Source organism: Rattus rattus, chromosome 1 (assembly GCF_011064425.1).
Source record: "Rattus rattus isolate New Zealand chromosome 1, Rrattus_CSIRO_v1, whole genome shotgun sequence".
Taxonomy (NCBI): Eukaryota; Metazoa; Chordata; class Mammalia; order Rodentia; family Muridae; genus Rattus; species Rattus rattus.
Window position 1 is genome coordinate 252,720,408 of NC_046154.1, and position 21,169 is coordinate 252,741,576.

The window sequence follows — 21,169 nt, forward strand, 5'->3', positions numbered from 1 at the left end:
TTTAATTAAAAAAATGAAAATATATCTAAAATTGATTTCATAAATATATAAATCATTAGCTGCATTTCAAATAATTTATGTATTAGGCTTCTGAGAGCATTTAAATGGATAGTCACTACCTATCCAGCCAAGGTCTTTAGCTTTAAAACCATTTATTAGGCTGGGCATGGTGGCACACACCTTTAATCCCAGCACTCAGTTTGAGGTGACCCTGGTCTACAGAGTGAGTTCCAGGACAGCCAGGGCTACACAGAGAAACCCAACCATTTTATTATTGTGTGCACACATGTTCTTATATGTGGGGTGGTTGGGGCACACATATGCCATGGTGTGTGTGTGTGTGTGTGTGTGTGTGTAGATCAGAGGACAACTTGTGGAGTCAACTCTCTGCTCTCACCTTTGGTTCTGGGGACTGAACTCAGGTTACCAGTTTACACAGCGAGGGCCTTAACCTGCTGAACCATCCCATGCGCCCAGCTGTACTTGTTTGGAGGTTGTGTGCACATCGCCCTTGCTCCCAGGCTTCCACAGTGCAGGCCATACCTAGGCTCATAAAGAAAGCTCTGCCTCCAGCAGCAGGGGCAGAGATGTGCAGCAAGACAGTGCCGGGAGCTCAGTGCCAGGAGAAGAGACAACATGCTACCATTTGTTCCCCAAAGCCCGGGACAGTGCTAGGACCCCTAACCAGCAAGCCTGGCAGAACTCTAGGACATGCCAGGCAAGACAGAGGACATCCTACCGGAGAAACTCTATACCTGGTTTTGCTCTTTCCCTCTGTAACAAGACACGGGATTTCTTAGGTTGGCTTTGACCTGGCAGGTGTCTTTTTTCTTTAACCTTCTTAGTATCATTTTCCTTAACAAAGCAACAGTGAAAACAGCGGGTGGCTTTGATGTCACAGCCTGATCAAACTGCCGCAGCAGACCTCTGGAGATGACAGGAGAGCTATGGGGACCACGGTGAGTGGGACTGCCCTGGCTCTCAAGCACGTCCTCCCCTCTGCTGAGGTTGGGCTGCAGGATGCTCAGACGCAGGCAGTGTAGCCAGGCAGGATGAAGCCCAGCCAAGGCCACTATCTTCTCAGTGTGACAATGCAGGACATGCTGCTGTCCACTGACTCAACTGTAACTAGTCACAACCACTAGACACATGGCTTCCAGAGTAGCATCCTCACTCTCCCAGAGGGGCGAGACAGGTCTACACAGCAGCGATGGGTGGCCAATCACTTGATTATCCTAGAGAAAGGCAACAGAGCTACCAAAGAGCTTCCCAGGTAAATCACTCTTTCCCTCTCACCCTGCACCTCTGCCCAGAGGCTTCCTGCATGGCGTCAAAGTCTCTACCCAACAGCTACAAGCCAAGCCTCATCAATGTGTTTTCAATGAATCCTAAGGACAGACACATGGAAGGTGAGTATAGCGCTACCCATGCTAATCTCCCTGTGTCCTGCCTCTCCAGCTACCTGACCACACAAAGGAGGGCGTGGGCACTTCCCAAAGCTCTTGTCAGCACCAGGCTTCTGACTTTGCCAGCCCCAGCAGCACAGGCTTCCCATCAGCCAGCTAACCTGCCTCTGCCCAGGTCAGAAACCAATGAAAAGAGAGAGATTCAAGTCAACTCTCCGTTCCGGAGACGGTCTGTCTACAAAGGTCAGTGCTGCCCCTGGTCTTCTGAGAGCTGAACAGGGAAAGAACTTCAGACCATCTGGGCTTACCTTCTAAGTTTCACTCAGCAAACCATCATCAGCACTAATGGGAACAAGTTACATTGGCCAAGCACCTACTGTGTGCTGGTCACACTCACTGAACTCCTACTGTGCTCCAGGTACTGTTGTCAGAATTTCAATAAATGTCATCTAAGCTGTACCTTGAAAGAACCTCATGAAATAGTGTTATTTATTTCCCTCATTGTACAGTATTGTACAATTCCAGCTAAGGCAAATACAAAACACATGAAGACCAGAGACCCTCAGAAGACAGTCCACGTAGAAACAAGACTCCATGGAAGACAGTCTACAGAGAAACAAGATACCACAGGAGACAATCAACACAGGAACAGTTCACCACAGAAGACAGTCCACAGAACACCATAGAAAACAGTCCACACAGAAACAAATCATCACAGGAGACAGACCACACAGAAACAAGCACTACAGAAGACAGCTCACACAAAAACAGGACATCACCAAAGATGGTCTACATAGAACCAACACTCCACAGAAGACAGTCCACACAGAGCCAAGACTCTAAGGAGAACAGTCCATACAGAAACAATCACTACAGAAGATACTACACACAGAAACAATTGCCACAAAAGAAAGTCCACATAGAAATAGGACATCATGGAAGACAGCTCACACAGAAACAGGACATTACAGGAGACAGTCCACACATAAACAATCATAACAGAGGGCAGTCTACACAGAAACAAATCTTCACAGAGGTCACTCCACACAGAAACAAACCATCACAGGAGACATTCTACACAAAAACAAGCAGCAGAGAAGACAGTCCATTCAGAAACAAGACTCTGCAGACGACAGTCTACATAAAACCCAGACTCCAGAGAAGTTACTCCACCCCGAAACAATCACCACAGAAAACAGTCCACACGAAAACAAGACATCACAGAAGACAGCCCACACAGAAAGAAGACTCCACAGCAGACAGTTCACGTAGAAACAAGATTTCACAGGAGACATTCCACAAAAAAACAAGACTCCACGGAAGACAGTCCTCACAGAAACAAGACTGCAGGGAAGGCAGTCCACACAGAAGCAACATTCCATGGAAGACAGTCCATGCAGAAATAAGATTTTACCAGAAACCATCCACAAAGAAAAGAGACTCCAGGGAAGGCAGCCCACGCAGGAACAGAATGTCACAGGAGACAATCTACACTGACACAAGCAGCATGGTAGACAATCTATACAGAAACAGGACTGCACAGAAGAGAGTCCACATAAATCCAAGACTCTACAGAAGATATTCCACGCAGAAACAATCACCACAGAAGACAGTCTACACAAAAACAGGCCATCACAGAAGACAGTTCACACAGAAGCAAGACTCCCCAGTCAGTAGTCCACACAGAAACAAGAGTCCACAGAAGACAGTCCACACAGAAACAAGGGTCCATAGAAGACAGTACACACAGAAACAAGGGTCCACAGAAAACAGTTCACACAGAAATGAGACTCCATGGAAGACAGTCTACACAGAAACAAAACATCACGGGAGACAGTCCTCACAGAAGCAAGACTCCACGAAAGACAGTCCACATAAGAACAAGGCTCCATGGAAGACAGTTCACATAGAAACGAAACATCACGGGAGACCGTCCACACAGAAACAAAGCTCCAGGGAGGGCAGTCCATACAGGAACAGAAGAACATCACAGGAGACAAGCTACACTGATACAAGCAGCACAGAAGACAGACCATACAGAAACAAGACTCCACAGAAGAGAGTCCATATAAATCCAAGCCTCTATAGAAGTTACTCCACACCGACACAATCACCACAGAAGACAGTCTCCACAAAAACAGGCCATCACAGAAGACAGTTCACACAGAAAGACGACTCCACAGACACTAGTTCACACAGAAATAAGACTCCACAGAAGATAGTCCACACAGAAACAAGGGTCCACAGGAGATGGTCTACACAGAAACAATCACCACAGAAATCAGTCCACACAGAAACAGAACACCACAGAAAACAGTGCCCACAGACACAGAACATCACAGAAGACAGCTCACACAGACACAGGACATCACAGAAGACAGCTCACACAAAATCAGAACATCACAGAAGGTGGGCCTCACAGAAAGAAGACTCTACAGGAGACAGTCGAGATAGAAATGAGACACCACGGAAAACAGTCCACACAGAAATAAGATTCCACAGAAGACAGTCCACACAGAAACCAGACTCTATAAAAGACAGTCCCCACAGAAACAAGATTTCCCAGAAGACAGTCTACACACAAGCAAGACTCCATGGAAGGCAGTCTACACAGAAACAAGACTGCAGGGAAGGCAGTCTACACAGAAGCAAGACTCCAGAGAAGACAGTCCACATACAAGCAAGACTCCATGGAAGACAGTCCTCACAGAAACAAAAATCCAGGGAAGGCAGTCTACACAGAAGCAAGACTCCAGAGAAGACAGTCTACATACAAGCAAGACTCCATGGAAGACAGTCCTCACAGAAACAAAAATCCAGGGAAGGCAGTCTACACAGAAGCAAGACTCCAGAGAAGACAGTCCACACAGAAACAAGACTTCATGGAAGACAGTCCTCACAGAAACAAAAATCCAGGGAAAACAGTCTACGCAGAAGCAAGACTCCAGAGAAGACAGTCCACACAGAAACAAGACTTCATGGAAGACAGTCCTCACAGAAACAAAAATCCAGGGAAAACAGTCTACGCAGAAGCAAGACTCCACAGAAGACAGTCTACATACAAGCAAGACTCCATGGAAGGCAGTCTACACAGAAACAAGACTGCAGGGAAGGCAGTCTACACAGAAGCAAAACTCTTCGGAAGACAGTCCACACAGAAAGAAGACTCCACAGTAGACAGTCTTCACAGAAAGAAAATTCCACAGACAACAGTCCACACAGAAACAAGACTCCAAAGAATACAGTCCACACAAAAACAAGACTCCATGGAAGACAGTCCTCACAGAAGGGAAACTCTATGGAAGACAGACCACACAGAGACAGGAATCCGAGGGAGAGAATTTACAGAAAATCAGTGCACAGAAGATGGTCCAGTGAGGTTCCCTGGACAGGAGGAGAAGAGGTTGCTGAATATGACAGCCTGAGTTGATCCCTGGGTCCCACCTAATAGACAGAAAATCTACTCCTGCATGTTCTTTGACCTCCACACATGCAGTGACTTTAGGTATGTGTGTGTGCACGTAGAAATAAATACATTTAAAGAAAGCAAACAAAAAGCTCCCTAGGGCCCTGCTGTCCTCCCCTTTGCTTTGGCAGCCCCTCTTGCCCCTCCGTCTCTGGCAGTGTGATCTTGTTGGATGTTTCCTGGGGGAGGATCATACCCTGTGCAGCTTTGCATGTGGCTTCTTTGTATAAACTTTCAAAGCACAGCCATGTATTCATTCTTCTCATAGCTCAACAAAATTACACTGCAAGGTCACACTAGGTCTTAGTCACCAGGAGACATGTTCAAGCTCCTTTTATTCTGCCCATCTGGGGCTCATGCAATTAGTGCGCTCGTATACTCTGGACAAGTGCTCTCCAGTTGAGTTACAGCCTGAGCCTCATTGATTTCCCATTGCTACCAACAGTATTACAATCGTTTGTGTGCTACCAGCATTCCTGACAATCTCTCTGTGTGAGCCCTCCTGCAAGCTAGGTATGTACTGTGCCACTAGCCCAGTGGTTCTCAGCCTTTCCAATGCTGCAACCTTTCATACAGTTACTCATGTTACGGTGATCCTCAACTTTAAAATTATTTTCATTGCTATTTCATAACTAATTTTTCTACTGTTATGAATTGTAATGTAAATATCTGTGTTTTCTGATGGTCTTAGGTGATTCTTGTGAAAGGGTTGTTTGATCCCCAAAGGGGTCATGACAGAAGCCATCTAGGAAAGGCTATGGCAAGCAAGTGAGTTTCTGAAGATGGCCCACCATTTTGCATGGCAGCAATGGGTATGTACTAGAGGCAAAGTCCCCAGAGACGTCATTGAAGAATTGCTTCTCACTGCTGAGATGCCTTTGTTGCCACAGTTATATAGCCTGGGCGTCAGCCCACCCTACTGGGCAGATCTCCTGCAGATCAAGCTCAACATATCAGCCCACCCTACTGGGCAGATCTCCTGCAGATGGACATGTAGATGTACTCTCATGTAGTAATGCTGTGTAGATCGGTCGATGGTTTCATAATTCCTGATAATGATTTTATATAACTCCTAAACTGATAAAAGTAATCTCAAGCTCCCTATAGAATGAAAGCTACAAAAAGAGCTCTGTAAACTTATGTGTCACAGGCTAATTTCACTAGGGAAAGAAAACAGGCTTGGAACAAATTTATAATCAAGGAAAAACATTCCTTCTAGGTTAGAAATGAGGCCACTGTCTGGTAACTAAAGGTCATAAACTGAGAATGGGAAATTTATTGTAGGTGCAAGGGCAGAAAATAAAAGATTGACTAGTTTATATAAGACTTCAAAATAATAAGATAAGGCAGATGAATTGTCTCTTGACAAACTGTGCTAACTTGTGACAAAAACTATTGCTTTAAACTTATAGTGAACTTATGGAGCTAGAAAATAAATAAGGAATATTCAGTCAAGTGCTATTCTGAATGGAAAGACATGTAAACAGTTCTGCTGTAACTCCCTAAACCTTATTGATCCATGACATGAGCCATTGCCTTATATTTACTAAGAACTATGGGATGTAAAAGTGCTCAGAAACCCATGTGATCGATTATCCCGAGAGAGCATAGAAACTAAGAACAACAATAAAGGGCTGGGGATTTAGCTCAGTGGTAGAGCGCTTACCTAGGAAGCGCAAGGGCCCGGGTTCGGTCCCCAGCACCAAAAAAAAAAATCAAAAAAAAAAAAAAAGAACAACAATAAAGTGGGCAGTGCAGTCTTCCTCAGCTTCATCCAGTGTGCCTGTGTCTCTGTGTGTGCCTGACTTACCTACCTACCTTTCTTTTTTCTTTCTCTCTGGCTCATTATGAGTTAAGGATCTCCAAGTCTCTCACTTGGCCAGCTGTCTCCCAGAATCAAAGAGAAAAGAGCCCAAGTAAGTTTCTTTTTCCTAATCCCAGGAATTAGCTGCCTGAAGCCATCAGCTTTTGGCCCCAGAATAGCATGAGAGATTGATGACCAGAGGACATCAGCCTCTGGTCCACCTTTCTGCACCCCACCTTAGTACCTGACTGTTGGGGTGGCTCAGCCTGTCTTTTCTGTTACAGTTGTCTTCTGGGTAAGAAGTAGCATTTCCCTGACATTTTGTCCCATCTGCTCTTCCTGCCCATGGCTCCCCCAGGGACCACTGCTGTTCTCCAGAGCCAGCAGTCCTGTCCCTTCCAACCCACATGCCTGTATGACAAACTTTCATGAAACTACACCCTACATAGCACACTCACCAGAAATTCAAGGTATTTGGCAAACAAACCAAGTCAAGGCATAGACATCTCCCCGCTAAGGTGTGTTAGAGAAAGCAAATGCACTCACATGGACTCTTCCTTCGGGGTGCCCCTGGCCAGGTCTTCTTGCTCCTTCCTCTTATCCACAGCCTGAGCTTGCTTTTCGATCTCAGTGAAGGATGTATTCGTCAGTTTCTGGGCTCCCAAGCTTCCTTTTTTGGCTCCAAGCTGAAACATATAAGATTTTATTCTACCTGGGGCAGTTAAGAGCTATACCTGCACTATGTACTCTCAGGTCTGTGTGACCTGCCGGGCCTGTGACAAGCGTTTAGCCCTCTCTGCTCTGGGAGGCTTAACACACTCTAGGGGAGAAAGAGTGAGGCAGGTGGGCCTCACTTGATTCAAGGCATTGGCCACCACCTAGTGAGGTGAGAGGCAGTGTGAGAAAGTGGGGATGCTCCCACCCCAACACCTGCCTCAGGAGTGACTCTGCAGAGCATCACCTTAATGGAAAATTATTCATAAAACCACCCTCTCTGACCCTTACAGGATATAGCTACCCTTCAGAGTCACAAACAGGAGAAAAACAAGGCCAAACATGCTGTATTGGCTGGTTTTCTGTCAATCTGACATAAGTTAGAGTCATCAGAGAGGAAAGAGTCTCAGTTGAGGAAATGTCTCCATGAGACCCAGCATTTTCTCAATTAGTGGGTCCAGCCCATTGTGTGTGGGGCCGCCCCTGGGCTGTTGGTCCTGGATTCTATAAAAAAGCAGGCTGAGCAAGCCATGGGAACAAGTCGGTAAGCAGCACCCTCCATGGCCTCTGCACGGCATCCATTTCTGCCTCCAGGTTCCTGCTCTGTTTGAGTCCCTGTCCTGACTTCCTTCAATACAGAAATGTGGAAGTGTGGCTGAAGAAACCCTTTTCTCTCCAACCTGCTCTTTGGTCATGGTGTTTCCTTACAGCTACAGAAACCCTGACTAAGACACATGCATTCTAGAAAATACTAAATATAATTCAACTCGTCTCAGTAAATAAAACAGCCATTAATTATATTATGGCTCAAAATACTGTTCTGATTAGGGTGAGATGGGATCTCAACATAGCTTTTTGATACAAAGTCTCAGTGTAGCTCTGGCTGGCCTCCAACTCAAAGACATCCGCTTGCCTTTGACTCCCAAGCACGGGGATCAAAGGTGTGCACCACCACTCTGGCTTGTGAAAGTCAGTACATTGTACAGTGAATATACTCCAGTTTAGAAAAAAACACAGGAGAAAGGGGTTCTAGTTTGGTTCTAGTTTGAGAACCAAAGTCCTGTATTTTTACATAACGTGATACTTACTCCTTTTTTTGCTTGATTTGGCTTCTTTTTTATAATGGATGAAACCTCTGCTAAAAAAAAAAAAAATCAAGTCAGATATGCAGAAATCATACCGGGCTCCTCTGTTGTCAGATATGCAGAAATCATACCTGGCTTCTCTGTTCTAGAAGTGGTATGAATGTGCCTTGCTTGCTTGTGGTCTAGAAAACTCACGTCTGCATGCTCTTTTTTTTTTTTTTTTTTCTTTCTTTTCTTTTTTCGGAGCTGGGGACCGAACCCAGGGCCTTGCGCTTGCTAGGCAAGCGCTCTACCATTGAGCTAAATCCCCAACCCCACATCTGCATGCTCTTAGGCTGGGGCTTCGTCCGCACAGAGTCCAGGTGTGGGCATGCAGCACCTCAACTCAGAGCAGACTGCTCAGCACCACAATAGAGACCCAGAGCTCCCCAGGAGGTGCTTCTCCACAGCAGCCTTAACAACGCTCTCCGTGATGGCTCATCAAGCATAGGCGCTTGCTGCGGAGCCTGATGACCTGACTGATCCCAGGGACCCATGTGGTGGACTCCTGCAAGCTGTCTTCCGACCTCTACACACATGCCATGATATGGATCCCCCTCCACAAATAAATAAAATGCAATAAAATAAATTTTAAGAGGAATAATCTCTTCTATTTAATTATCCACACCAAAAGCTCTTAAGCACGGCTGCCATCAGGTGAGAGGGGCGTGGGCCGGGTGTGTGGGTCCCGGGGTGTGCGCTTTCCAGGGTGCGTGCTTCCTTCCTCTGTGCATATGACATGGCTTGATGTCAGCTCTCCAAGAGTCTTTTTTCCATTTTATGTGTGGGGCATCTGCCTCATATACACCTGTGTCCATCTCTGTGTCTGGTACTCACAGGGGCCAGAGGAAGGCATCGGAGTCCCTGAGACCAGGCTTACAGATGGCTGTGAGCGCTCAACCTGGGAACTCGGGGGAAGTCAGGTCCTCTGCAAGAGCAGCCAGTGCTCGTCCCCACAGCGCCATCTCTCCAGGCCCCATTCCTGTGGTTTCTTTGGATGGCTTTTCTGCTGCCTGTGGCCTCTTGGTTTCTACCCCCACCTTGAGCCTTGTTTGCCATCCCTGTGTGGCACTGTCAGACCAGGTGCCAACTAAGCTCTGTCCAACTTGGGCTCCAGCTACATTCTGTGACAGTTTCTGGCAACCTCTGTCATTTGCTCCCAGGTAAAGGCTGCCAGGGGATGACAGTGAGAGCCTGGCACCCTGCCAGCCTCAGTCCTCGGATCACACCTCCCTGATTAAAAACCACAGCTCCCTAACCTCGGTGTGGACAGGTTCCACTCCTCTGTGAAGCCTTATCAAGCTGATGAGGTATCTGTGGACAGTGGAGATCCCAGAGCTGTGCTGCATGTGCCAGGGCATGGACTGATGTGACAAGCTCCACTCCTGACAAGAACCTTTCTTCTACCCCAAAGCCCTGGTGACCAGGTAATAACTGTGCCCACCTTCCTTTCATTCATTCATTCTTTTTTTTTTTTTTCTTTCTTTTTTTTCGGAGCTGGGGACCGAACCCAGGGCCTTGTGCTTGCTAGGCAAGCGCTCTACCTCTGAGCTAAATTCCCAACCCCTTGATTCTTTCTTTAAAAAACAAAAAGATTTTGGTTCTGGGGACTGAAGCCAGGGCCTCAGGAGTACCGAGAAGCAAGTACACTGCTGCTGGATGCTGTCCGTGGTCCTAATTTTCTTTGCGTGTGTTTTTGTTGCTAGGGTTAGACCACAGAGTTTCATGCATGTTAGGCAAGTGCTCTGTCATCTTCACCATCGCGTCACAGACACCCCCTCCACTACCATCATCATCCTCACCACCACCATCCCCATCCTCATCCTCATCCCCATTGCTAGGTCTCACGGTTTCAGGCTGTCCAGATGTCTATAAAGGAACTCAAACTAGACTACAGGAGGATTTCGGAGGTCAGAGAAAAAGTCAGCATAAAACTGATTCCTGTCTCCCAAAAGGAGTCATTTCCCTTACCTCTGGCAGAAGGGATATATGGCTCCCCCACTAACTTATACCTGTGTCTGCATATCAAAGCCCATGTGGGCCTCCAGTCTCCCTCAGTGCCTCTAGTACTTGGTAGTACTTCTGAGCCCCTACCCTGCCCCCCTCAGAGTCCTGCTGTCTTTCTTACCCCCACCCCCAGAGTTAATACACCTTCTAGCTCTGGCTTTCTGTCCTTTCCCTGCAGACAGCCCTGGCCATGTCCAGTCTGCTTCTTTTCCACTCTGCTCTGACTATTCCATGCACCTCAGATGTTCTCTTGTTCTTATTCATAAAACCTTTCCCGTTACCAGACCGTGGAGTGGTCATGTTGGCCGTTCTTTACTGTTCCCCCTTGCATATGCCACCCCACCCCCACCCTGTCAACACCATCTCCTATCCCGTCAGCGCCATGACCATCACCACTGCTGTGGCACTGGCAATCAATGCCTGGCTGCGGCGGAGGCAGGAGCTCTACAACGAGGTGTAGTCAGCCCCTTAATGACCCAGCCCAGCACTGTGCGGCATCAATTCACGGGCTGGGCTTTGCTTATTGACTCATGCACAGACCTCATGTCGGCCCCTGAGACACGGGAAGCATCCTGTCATCCAGTAGCTGCCTCTTTCCCACTAAGACCTTATTAGCAACATTTGTAAAATTTCACAAAAATACACACTGTATAGAGTTTCTTGACATCATTTTCTGTGTTATTTTCTTTTTTTTGGAGCTGGGGACCAAACCCAGGGCCTTGCTTCTGCTTGCCTAGCAAGCGCTCTACCACTGAGCTAAATCCCCAACCCCTTCTGTGTCATTTTCAATCGACAGCTATACATTCTGCTTTTAGAATTATGTTTTAGTGACCTGTGAAGAATAAAATCTTGGGCTGGGTAGAGCTTAGTGGTAGAGCCCTTGCCTAGTATACATGAAGCTCTGGTTCCACTCCAACACACACTCACACCTCTATGGTGGAGTAAAAGCATGTAAGTCCCCCACTGCAGCCCTGAGGATACACTAGCTCAGAATGCAGGTGTGAAGGACACCGAGATGTGAAGTCAGGTGTGAAGGGCACCCAGGTGTGAAGGGCATCCAGGTGTGAAGGGCACCCAGGTGTGAAGGGCACCCAGGTGTGAAGGGCACCCAGGTGTGAAGGAGTCCAGGTGTGAGGACAGGTGTGAAGTGTGCCCACAGGGAACTCTGTTTCCATTGTTCTGCCTTAGACTCCTTTTTCATCTGTTTCCCAACTCTGTGGAGTTGGACAGTTGATGAAAACAACCAGGAGGTTTAGTTATTTTCCACTGATGTTGCTACTTTCTAATACATAAAAATGTAATAAACATCAATATCTGACTATAATTCCTTAAAAATAAGACACTGTCTTAGACGTTCAGAACAAGAAGAAAGCGTGGAGTTCCCAATGAGGTGTATGTGGAGCTCTGAGCTTGGCCTGGCATAGGCATGTTTGTGAACCAGCATTTCAATGAACACTGCTATATGGAAAAGCAGCTTTGTCTGATAAAACTCAGGAATGGGTTCCGTCAGAATGCTGGCTCACTCTAAGAACGGAGACAGATGCAGAAGCAAAGAGGGACCCAGGGCCCTGAGCATATTACCAGGTGCAGTCTTCCCAGGGGTGTTCAGACCTTCCACACTTGGCCCTTGTCCCGGCCCACCTGAAAGGGAAACACTGATGTTAATGAAGAAGACATTCCTGGAAAACCCTCTGATGTGGGACATTTCCTGCTGCTTCTGTTTCTCACCTTGCCTGGGCTATCCCATGTTCTAGTTCAGCATTACGGCTGTTTATGGTGCGTGCGCATGACAAGCGGATATGACCACTGAGCTACAGCCCCACTCCTCAGCACCAGGAAGACGGGGTTTTACTAGGGAAACCGGGCTGTGTGAACTCAGAGCGCTGAGATTAAAGGACTAAGGGTGGGAGCCACCATGTGGACCTTATTATAATTTTGTTTGTTTGTTTGAGTCAGGGTTTCTCTCTGTAGCCCTGGCTGTCCTAGAACTCACTCTGTAAACCAGGCTGATTTGCCTGCCTGTGCCTCCTGAATCCTGGGATTAAAGGTGTGGGCACCATGTGGACCTTCATGTTTTTAAATCCATTTTCTTTCAGGTTGACATATAATAATCTTATGTATGTATGAGACAAACTCTAATACTTCGACACATGCGTACAGTGTGCAGTGGTCACGTATCATATCAAACATCGCCACCTGCACGGGGAGACATATGTGAAAGCTCTCTGCGGTTAGACCAGCAGTGCTGTATGCACACTGAGAAGCTGCAGAGAACAGCACTCTTCCCCTATCCGACTACACTAGTGCCCGACTCTGGGACCACCCTCCCCACGAGCTCCTCCTTGTCATGAGCAATTTGACTTCGAAGTACTGTAAAAGCCTGTGTGTGGTGGCCTCCTGCAGTCTCAGCCCCCAGCAAAAGAGCACGTGTGAGGCAACCTGGGCTACAGGGGTCCATCTTAGAGAGAGGGAGAGAGAAAAGTCTACTAAATGCAAATGCATTTTTAAAATATTGGTTTTATAGAATGAAAATTAGTAGGTTTTTTTTTTCCTCAACTGATATCATTCACTGTTCTATTTTGTAATTGCTTTGAGCAGGGTTTCATATACCTTGGGCCGGTCTTGAACTCCCAATAAAGCCAAGGATGGCACTGAACCCTGATCTTCCTGCCTTTCCCCAGTGCTGAGACAGTAGGCATGTGTTACCACCCTGGCCTCAGTTTACAGTGAGGGCACTGTGTTACCAAGGGCACATGGGTTCCACACTCCCCTCCACCGGGACACATGTTCCATGCAACCTGCAGGGCCCAGCAATCTCCAGAAGAGGGTGGACTGTACTAGGCTGGAGACAAACACAGAAAACAACTGTGCCGGGCGTGGCCAATGGCAGCACCTGGAGTTGCAGCCCCAGGAGAGACTGGGAGTAGGGGAAGATGCCGGGTAGACGCCTGTCTCCCTCCAAGGTGGCTCAATCACAGGATGTGGAAAAGAAAGCCACAGGTTGTAAGCCATAGATGACACTCAGCCATGGACTGCCCACTTCTGTCCAGGGACAGAAAGCTGAGCTGTGGCTTCTGGAGCGGTTCTCTTCTACCAACCTTCCTATGACAGACAGCACAGCTTCAGTCCATTGCAGACACTGGCTTACTATGTCCCAACCTTCCTATGACAGACAGCACAGCTTCAGTCCATTGCAGACACTGGCTTACTATGTCCCAACCTTCCTATGACAGACAGCACAGCTTCAGTCCATTGCAGACACTGGCTCACTGTGTACCAACCTTCCTATGACAGACAGCACAGCTTCAGTCCATTGCAGACACTGGCTCACTGTGTACCAACCTTCCTATGACAGACAGCACAGCTTCAGTCCATTGCAGACACTGGCTCACTGTGTACCAACCTTCCTATGACAGACAGCACAGCTTCAGTCCATTGCAGACACTGGCTCACTGTGTACCAACCTTCCCTATGACAGACAGCTGGCTTCAGTCCATTGCAGACACTGGCTCACTGTGTACCAACCTTCCTATGACAGACAGCACAGCTTCAGTCCATTGCAGACACTGGCTCACTGTGTACCAACCTTCCTATGACAGACAGCACAGCTTCAGTCCATTGCAGACACTGGCTCACTGTGTACCAACCTTCCTATGACAGACAGCACAGCTTCAGTCCATTGCAGACACTGGCTCACTGTGTACCAACCTTCCTATGACAGACAGCACAGCTTCAGTCCATTGCAGACACTGGCTCACTGTGTACCAACCTTCCTATGACAGACAGCACAGCTTCAGTCCATTGCAGACACTGGCTCGCACCAATGTGTACCAACCTTCCTATGACAGACAGCACAGCTTCAGTCCATTGCAGACACTGGCTCACTGTGTACCAACCTTCCTATGACAGACAGCACAGCTTCAGTCCATTGCAGACACTGGCTCACTGTGTACCAACCTTCCTATGACAGACAGCACAGCTTCAGTCCATTGCAGACACTGGCTCACTGTGTACCAACCTTCCTATGACAGACAGCACAGCTTCAGTCCATTGCAGACACTGGCTCACTGTGTACCAACCTTCCTATGACAGACAGCACAGCTTCAGTCCATTGCAGACACTGGCTCACTGTGTACCAACCTTGCTATGACAGACAGCACAGCTTCAGTCCATTGCAGACACTGGCTCACTGTGTACCAACCTTCCTATGACAGACAGCACAGCTTCAGTCCATTGCAGACACTGGCTCACTGTGTACCAACCTTCCTATGACAGACAGCACAGCTTCAGTCCATTGCAGACACTGGCTCACTGTGTACCAACCTTCCTATGACAGACAGCACAGCTTCAGTCCATTGCAGACACTGGCTCACTATGTACCAACCTTCCTATGACAGACAGCACAGCTTCAGTCCATTGCAGACACTGGCTTACTGTGTACCAACCTTCCTATGACAGACAGCACAGCTTCAGTCCATTGCAGACACTGGCTCACTGTGTACCAACCTTCCTATGACAGACAGCACAGCTTCAGTCCATTGCAGACACTGGCTCACTGTGTACCAACCTTCCTATGACAGACAGCACAGCTTCAGTCCATTGCAGACACTGGCTCACTGTGTACCAACCTTCCTATGACAGACAGCACAGCTTCAGTCCATTGCAGACACTGGCTTACTGTGTACCAACCTTCCTATGACAGACAGCACAGCTTCAGTCCATTGCAGACACTGGCTCACTGTGTCCCCAGCCCAAGGCCCTCCAGAAGCCAGCATGTGTCCTTCCTGTTTCCCATATCCCAGGTCCATTGCTTGGCTGTCGAAGGACACTTTATTGCTAATTTATGTAATATTTCATCCTATGGAAGACACTCAGCTTTAAAACAGAAGGGGCAGCTATACATACCACTTAGGTCATCTTTAATACATATGTGATTGACAACACAGTCACAATAAAAACACAATCGGGTGTGGCAGCGCACACCGTGATTTAGGCGCTCACGAGGTACAGCCGGACCAGGAGTTCGGTTATCCTCAGCAACCTAACCAATTTTCTGACAGCCTGGGCTACGTGAGACTGCCTTGAAAACCAATAAACAAACAAGATTCTATAATATAGCCACCAAGTATATGTGACTTATTAACTGTGAAATATCTATCAATTTTAAAACTGAAATCTTACCAGGCTTGGGGGTGCAGGCCTTTGAGCTCAGCCCTACCAAGGCACAGACAAATGGATCTCTGCAAATTCACAGACAGCCTGGTCTACACAGAGAGTTCCAGGCCAGATAGGGCTACGCAAGGAGACAATGCTTTAAAAAAAATTACATGAAATTTGAAAAAGAATTCTGAAATCTTGTTTTCCAATTATAAAAGTCCACACACTTCCATACTGTAACAAAGCAGAAACTAATAATCCAATTGTCCTTTTCTCTAGTTAACACCTTAGTGAGGGCCTTCCAGAGTCCATGGGCTAACACAACAAGTTTCTATGGGAACTATGGTAGTCTGATCTTGGCCACTAGACCACAAGGCAGCGTTCTAGGGTGACTCCGTGGACCCACCTTCGTGTTTTTCTGAAGTAGTTTCCAAGCCCCACGGTGTTGACGAGGCTGGCTCTGGCTGTGCAGATGCCTGCGTAGCACCACTGACCTGTGCAGGTGAGAGAAGCCATTAGTTAGCAGGAAAGCAAGGGCTCCCCACTAACCGCACGCCAGCGTGGGGCGGGGGAGTGTTTAGCAGTGCAGGGTTCCTTCTGAGCATGGGCATGTGTTGTCAGCCCCGCTTCAATGCTCGCCTTTCTCTCTCACACTACTCCCCCCCCCGCCCCTCTTTTTTCTTTGAGACATAGTCTCAAGATTTCCAGACTGGCCTAGAACTTGGAACTGTGGTAGACGATGACCCTGAACGTCTGCCTTTTCTCCTTTCACCTCCCCAGTGTTTACAGATGACAAGACCTAGTTTATGCAGTGCTGGGGGTAGAACCTAGGCCCTTGTGCTTGCTCTAGCCAAGGTGCGACCAACCGAGCTGCTGCTGCTGTTTTGAGACGGGATCTCACTCTGCATCTCTGGCCAGACTCAAACTCACTTTATAGACCCGGCTGGCCTCTAGCCTACAGAGGTCTGCTTGTTTTTGCTTCCTTAGTGCCGGGCTTAAAGATGTGCACTACCACACACAGCTGGAGTAATTTCAGATTTGTGTGTAACTGCGCTGGTGCATACAGAACATTTCTGTGCACCTAGCCTCCGCCGGCATCAAAATGTCTTGCACATCAGTCAGAGGGAAACCGTTACAGAGGGAGCAACCCTCAGCATGAGAGGCTCAGCAGGGCTCCAGCCTTCCTCCCCTCAGGGTTTGGGGACCCTGGGAGGGGGAGCTTGCCTGCCCCTGTAGCTTGTGGTCATCTCTCATGGCCTTGAAACTTTTGAAGAGTGCTGTCCAGAGCTCTGTAGCAGCCTGGTTCTTTCCTTGCCGGTGTCAACGTGACTCAACATTGGAATCAGTCCCCTGACCCTCGTAAGGTAAAATGGGCCACGCTCTTTTCTTTCTGGACTTGGGAGGTGTCCCCTGTAGGACCTGACAGCTGGGCTCCACCTCCTCAGGACTCCCACACACGCTTTAGGATCTGTGAGGAAGACCTGCCCTGTCCCCATCCACGCTGTGCTCAGAGGTCACCTGGACTGGGAGGCAGCAGTGATGCTGTGCCTCGGACTGCCCAGCTCTGACCACTCTGCCTGGGTCCAGTGGACAAAGCTCGCCTGTCCTCTCGCTGCACCTCACTTTCAGCGGCCATTTTTTCTACAGGTAGTCCTGGCTCCTCTGCTGGAAGATGGGGATTAGAAACCAGAATCTGAGGCGTATGCCAGCAGGAAACCACTGAACTGAGAACAGGACCCCCGTTGAAGGAATCAGAGAAAGAACTGGAAGAGCTTGAAGGGGCTCGAGACCCCATATGTACAGCAACGCCAACCAACCAGAGCTTCCAGGGACTAAGCCACTACCCAAAGACTATACATGGACTGACCCTGGACTCTGACCTCATAGGTAGCAATGAATATCCTAGTAAGAGCACCAGTGGAAGGGGAAGCCCTGGGTCCTGCTAAGACTGAACCCCCAGTGAACTAGACTGTTGGGGAGAGGACAGCAATGGGGGGAGGGTTGGGAGGAACACCCATAAGGAAGGGAGGGGGGGGATGTTGCCCGGAAATCGGAAAGGAATAACACTCAGAAATGTATATAAGAAATACTCAAGTTAATAATAATATATATATAAAAAAAAAAAAAAAAGGAACCAGAATCTGGGGGGCTGGAGAGACCAGTGGTTAACAGCACTGTCCCTACAGAGGACTCAGGTTCAGTTCCGAGCACCCACACCAGGCAGCTCATGACTACTTGGAACTCTAGCTCCAGGGATGTCCTCTGCTGGCTTCTGTAGGCACCAAGTGCTCACACACTGCACACATGCACACACAGACACATATGCACATAAGTAAGTCCTTAGTCACCAAGGTCAGACACTGGAAGGACCTGCTGAGCTAGGCTGTCACTGTCTCTGCAATCTGGGGTGTGTGTGTGTGTGTGTGTGTGTGTGTGTGTGTGTGTGTGTGTGTTCTGACACACTTCTATCTAGAGCCTTCCACCTGCACATGTGCAAACACATACCACAGTGATGACTCAAGGAACATGGGTTCATCTTAGACTCTTAAACCTGAGTCTAGCCTGTATCTTACTGAACATCTCAAATGCATACCTGTTATAACTTTCAGAATAAGCACATTTTAAAATTATAAAAAGCAGGGCTGGAGAGACTGCTCAGTGGCTGAGAACTTGCAAAGCTCTTGCAGAGGGCCTGAGTACCCAGGGATGGCGGCTCACAACTGTAACTCTGGCTCCTGGGGATCTGATGCCCTCTTCTGGACTTCATGGGTACTGCAGCCACACGCACCTACCACCCCCTATACACATACACATAATTTAAAATAAACCTTGAGAACAAAGTGGCAAACTTACCTCCAGAGAGGCGTGAGAGGCAAAAAAGTCCTCCTCCTTTGGAGGAGGGGACACGGGAGGAGCTGCACAGCTGTCCAGCCACAGCTGGAAGAAAAACAAAGGTGAGCTTAGCAGGGAGAGGAGCTTAGCTCCCCTCTGGAGCGTGCAGCCAACCTGCAGCTAGTCCCTCACCCACAACCCAGAGGGCCCTGAGCACACTGCTAGAGGAAGGGATCGTTCCAGAAAGTTCCACACCCCTAGGAGGTTAAGGTGTAAGCGCAGATTCTAAACCACCATGACCTGGCTCTGCCTGGATTCCACACCCGACTTTTTGTCCACAGGGAAGTCGCTTGCGACCTCAGCACAGCACTCCTGAGGTTTTTAAACCATCTCCAGACACGCAGCAAAAACCAGCTCTGGGGAAAGCGTGTTACTGGGCAAGGCTGAACCAGGCACACTGTCCTGTGCTCACAAGTGAGGGGCTCTCCTGTCCCACTTAGGAGCCACCATGTTCCTTATTCTCCTGATGGTTTCCATGTTGAGTACGCCCCAGGGAGAGGGCTGAGCCGCTGTCTAGGCTCCTAGGCTCCCAAGGGCCGTGATGCACCTTCTGGCTCAGCCCTGACTGTACGTAGTCAATGGGCGAGCAATCCAATACATAGCAAACAAGGTTGGCAGCTAACGAACTACTTCTGAAGCATGAAGTTGCAGCCCTGTGTCTTTCTCATACCAGGCAGCACGTGTTCTATCTCTGAGCTTACGCCCACTGAATGAGGTCATCCTTTTATTTATTGATTAATGATTTTTTCATTTTCAAGACCCTGACTGGCCTAGAACACACCATGCAGATCAGACCGGCCTCCCAACTGAAGTGTTCTGCCTACCCCTTCCTTCTGAGTAGCCAGGGTCCTAGCTGTGAGCAACCCTGTGCTTACTTTTGTCTGCTGAGATGGGGTCTCATAGCCCAGGCTGGCCTTGAGCTTGGGTTCCTCCTGCTTCTGCCTGCTGAGCGCTGGGATGTCACTGTGCCAGTCAGCTGGGAGCATTAAAGCGAGGCACCTCTAAGGTGAGCACAGTAACCAAAGCTCTGCATTGTTAAGGGAGTCATGGCCTGTGAGGGAGACGGGAAGGAACCTAAGTCCTCAGCAGTGACCCTCAGTGTCCCAGCGTGCTGAGGACTAGGTGTCTGGACAAAATGTTCCTTTTCTAACATCTGGGTCACTCTGTACCAGCCTGGGGCCAGAGTCTTAGAGGACCTATGACTTTAGTTCCTGGAAACTCAACTCTGGCTCCTTAAAGGGCTGTGGTCATTGGTCCCAAGACTGCAGTGAGCTCAGTCGGTGACACACGTGAGACACCCTGGGTTCCCTTTGTGCAACACTGCTTGACTAGCTTCCCGCTGACATTGTCCATTGTATGGTAGCCTCTGCCGAGCTGTCACATTTGCCTTGCAGACTGTATACAAGGCGCTCTACTTAACAAACTTGCTCGGCCTAAGACTGGCTTGTGTAACGTCACCTAACCCCCAGCTTCCCTATCTCCTCATCTCCTCGCCTTCCCGCTTTGGACCCTGTCACTGAAGAATAACCTGCTGGTCCAGGTCACATGTGAGTTGACAAAGCAGAGCCCTTCTCACCACGAGGGGCCACCATGCCCCATACCCTGGGCTCCTCCCAGGAGGCTTCAGATTACGGAACACTTTACCAAAGGGACTCACATCGGTGCCGTGCCTGCGGGTGGCCTGGGTGGCCAGAGTCTTGATTTTCTCCCTGTAGAGCTGAGCCGCACGGCTGTTGTACTTGGCGTTGGTGTCCTTGGTGGCACACCCATGCTGGTGGAAGAAGGAAGACTAAAGAGAAAAGCAGGCAAATTAACAGAAATATCACAAGAGCTCAGACCTCGTGGTCGCTGTGCTACTGAATGAGGGGCTTAAAATGTCGAGGGAAAATTCTGATCTAAGGTGATTTTACATTTTGGAAGTCAGTATTTTAGATTTAGGATCTTTTTTTAAAATAAAGATTTACTTATTTACTGTATGTGAGTACACTGTTGCTGTCTTCAGACACACCAGAAGAGGGCATCAGATCCCATTACAGATGGTTGTGAGCCACCATGTGGTTGCTGGGAATTGAACTCAGGACCTCTGGAAGAGCAGCCAGTGCTCTTAACCACTGAGTCATCAGTCCAGTCCTAGGCTTAGGATTTTGATTCTAAATATTTAAGCCGAGACATAATTTTTTGAGATATATATTAATATAATTTCATTTTCTTTCTTCTAGCATCTCACCATATATCCTTGCTGGCCTGGAACTCCCTGTGTAGACCAGGCTGGCCTCAAACTCACAGAGATCCTCCTGCCCCTGCTTGCTGGGTGCCAGGGGTGCCTTGCCAGGTGTGGGACCACAGGGGACCACATACAATTTCTTGCACCTGGCTCAGCTGCACCTGGGAAAGGACTCCAGTCGCCAGTTGGTATCATTTGGAAACAAATGGGGCGGCACTGTTTCAAAAGATTTTTCTGGCTAGACTGTCCTCTTCTTTGTCTAACGTGCTCTGCTCATATTGTACCCTCTTGTACCCCCGGTCACTGCCCGTCCCAACAACTCCCTTTCTTTCATGTTTTCTGTTGGCCTTGCCTTTTTGTGTGACCCACGGAGTT

The 21,169-nt window shown here is 48.4% G+C and overlaps 1 protein-coding gene across 4 annotated transcripts in view; it reads right to left on the reverse strand.

Moving 5' to 3' along the window:
• Positions 1–21,169, reverse strand: part of Arfgap3 (ADP ribosylation factor GTPase activating protein 3) — a 49,810-nt gene that overhangs the window by 14,765 nt on the left and 13,876 nt on the right. For 2 of the 4 annotated variants that reach the window (XM_032918699.1, XM_032918681.1), the window contains exons 4-9: positions 20,228–20,359; positions 18,532–18,615; positions 16,085–16,172; positions 12,103–12,162; positions 8,479–8,525; positions 7,223–7,362 (exon numbers count right to left, since the gene is read on the reverse strand). In XM_032918699.1, the coding sequence (XP_032774590.1) occupies positions 7,223–7,362; positions 8,479–8,525; positions 12,103–12,162; positions 16,085–16,172; positions 18,532–18,615; positions 20,228–20,359 (551 nt within the window). Of the gene's footprint in view, positions 1–7,222; positions 7,363–8,478; positions 8,529–12,102; positions 12,163–16,084; positions 16,173–18,531; positions 18,616–20,227; positions 20,360–21,169 lie in introns of all 4 variants that reach the window. The other 2 variants (XM_032918690.1, XM_032918671.1) reach the window with 1 other exon arrangement.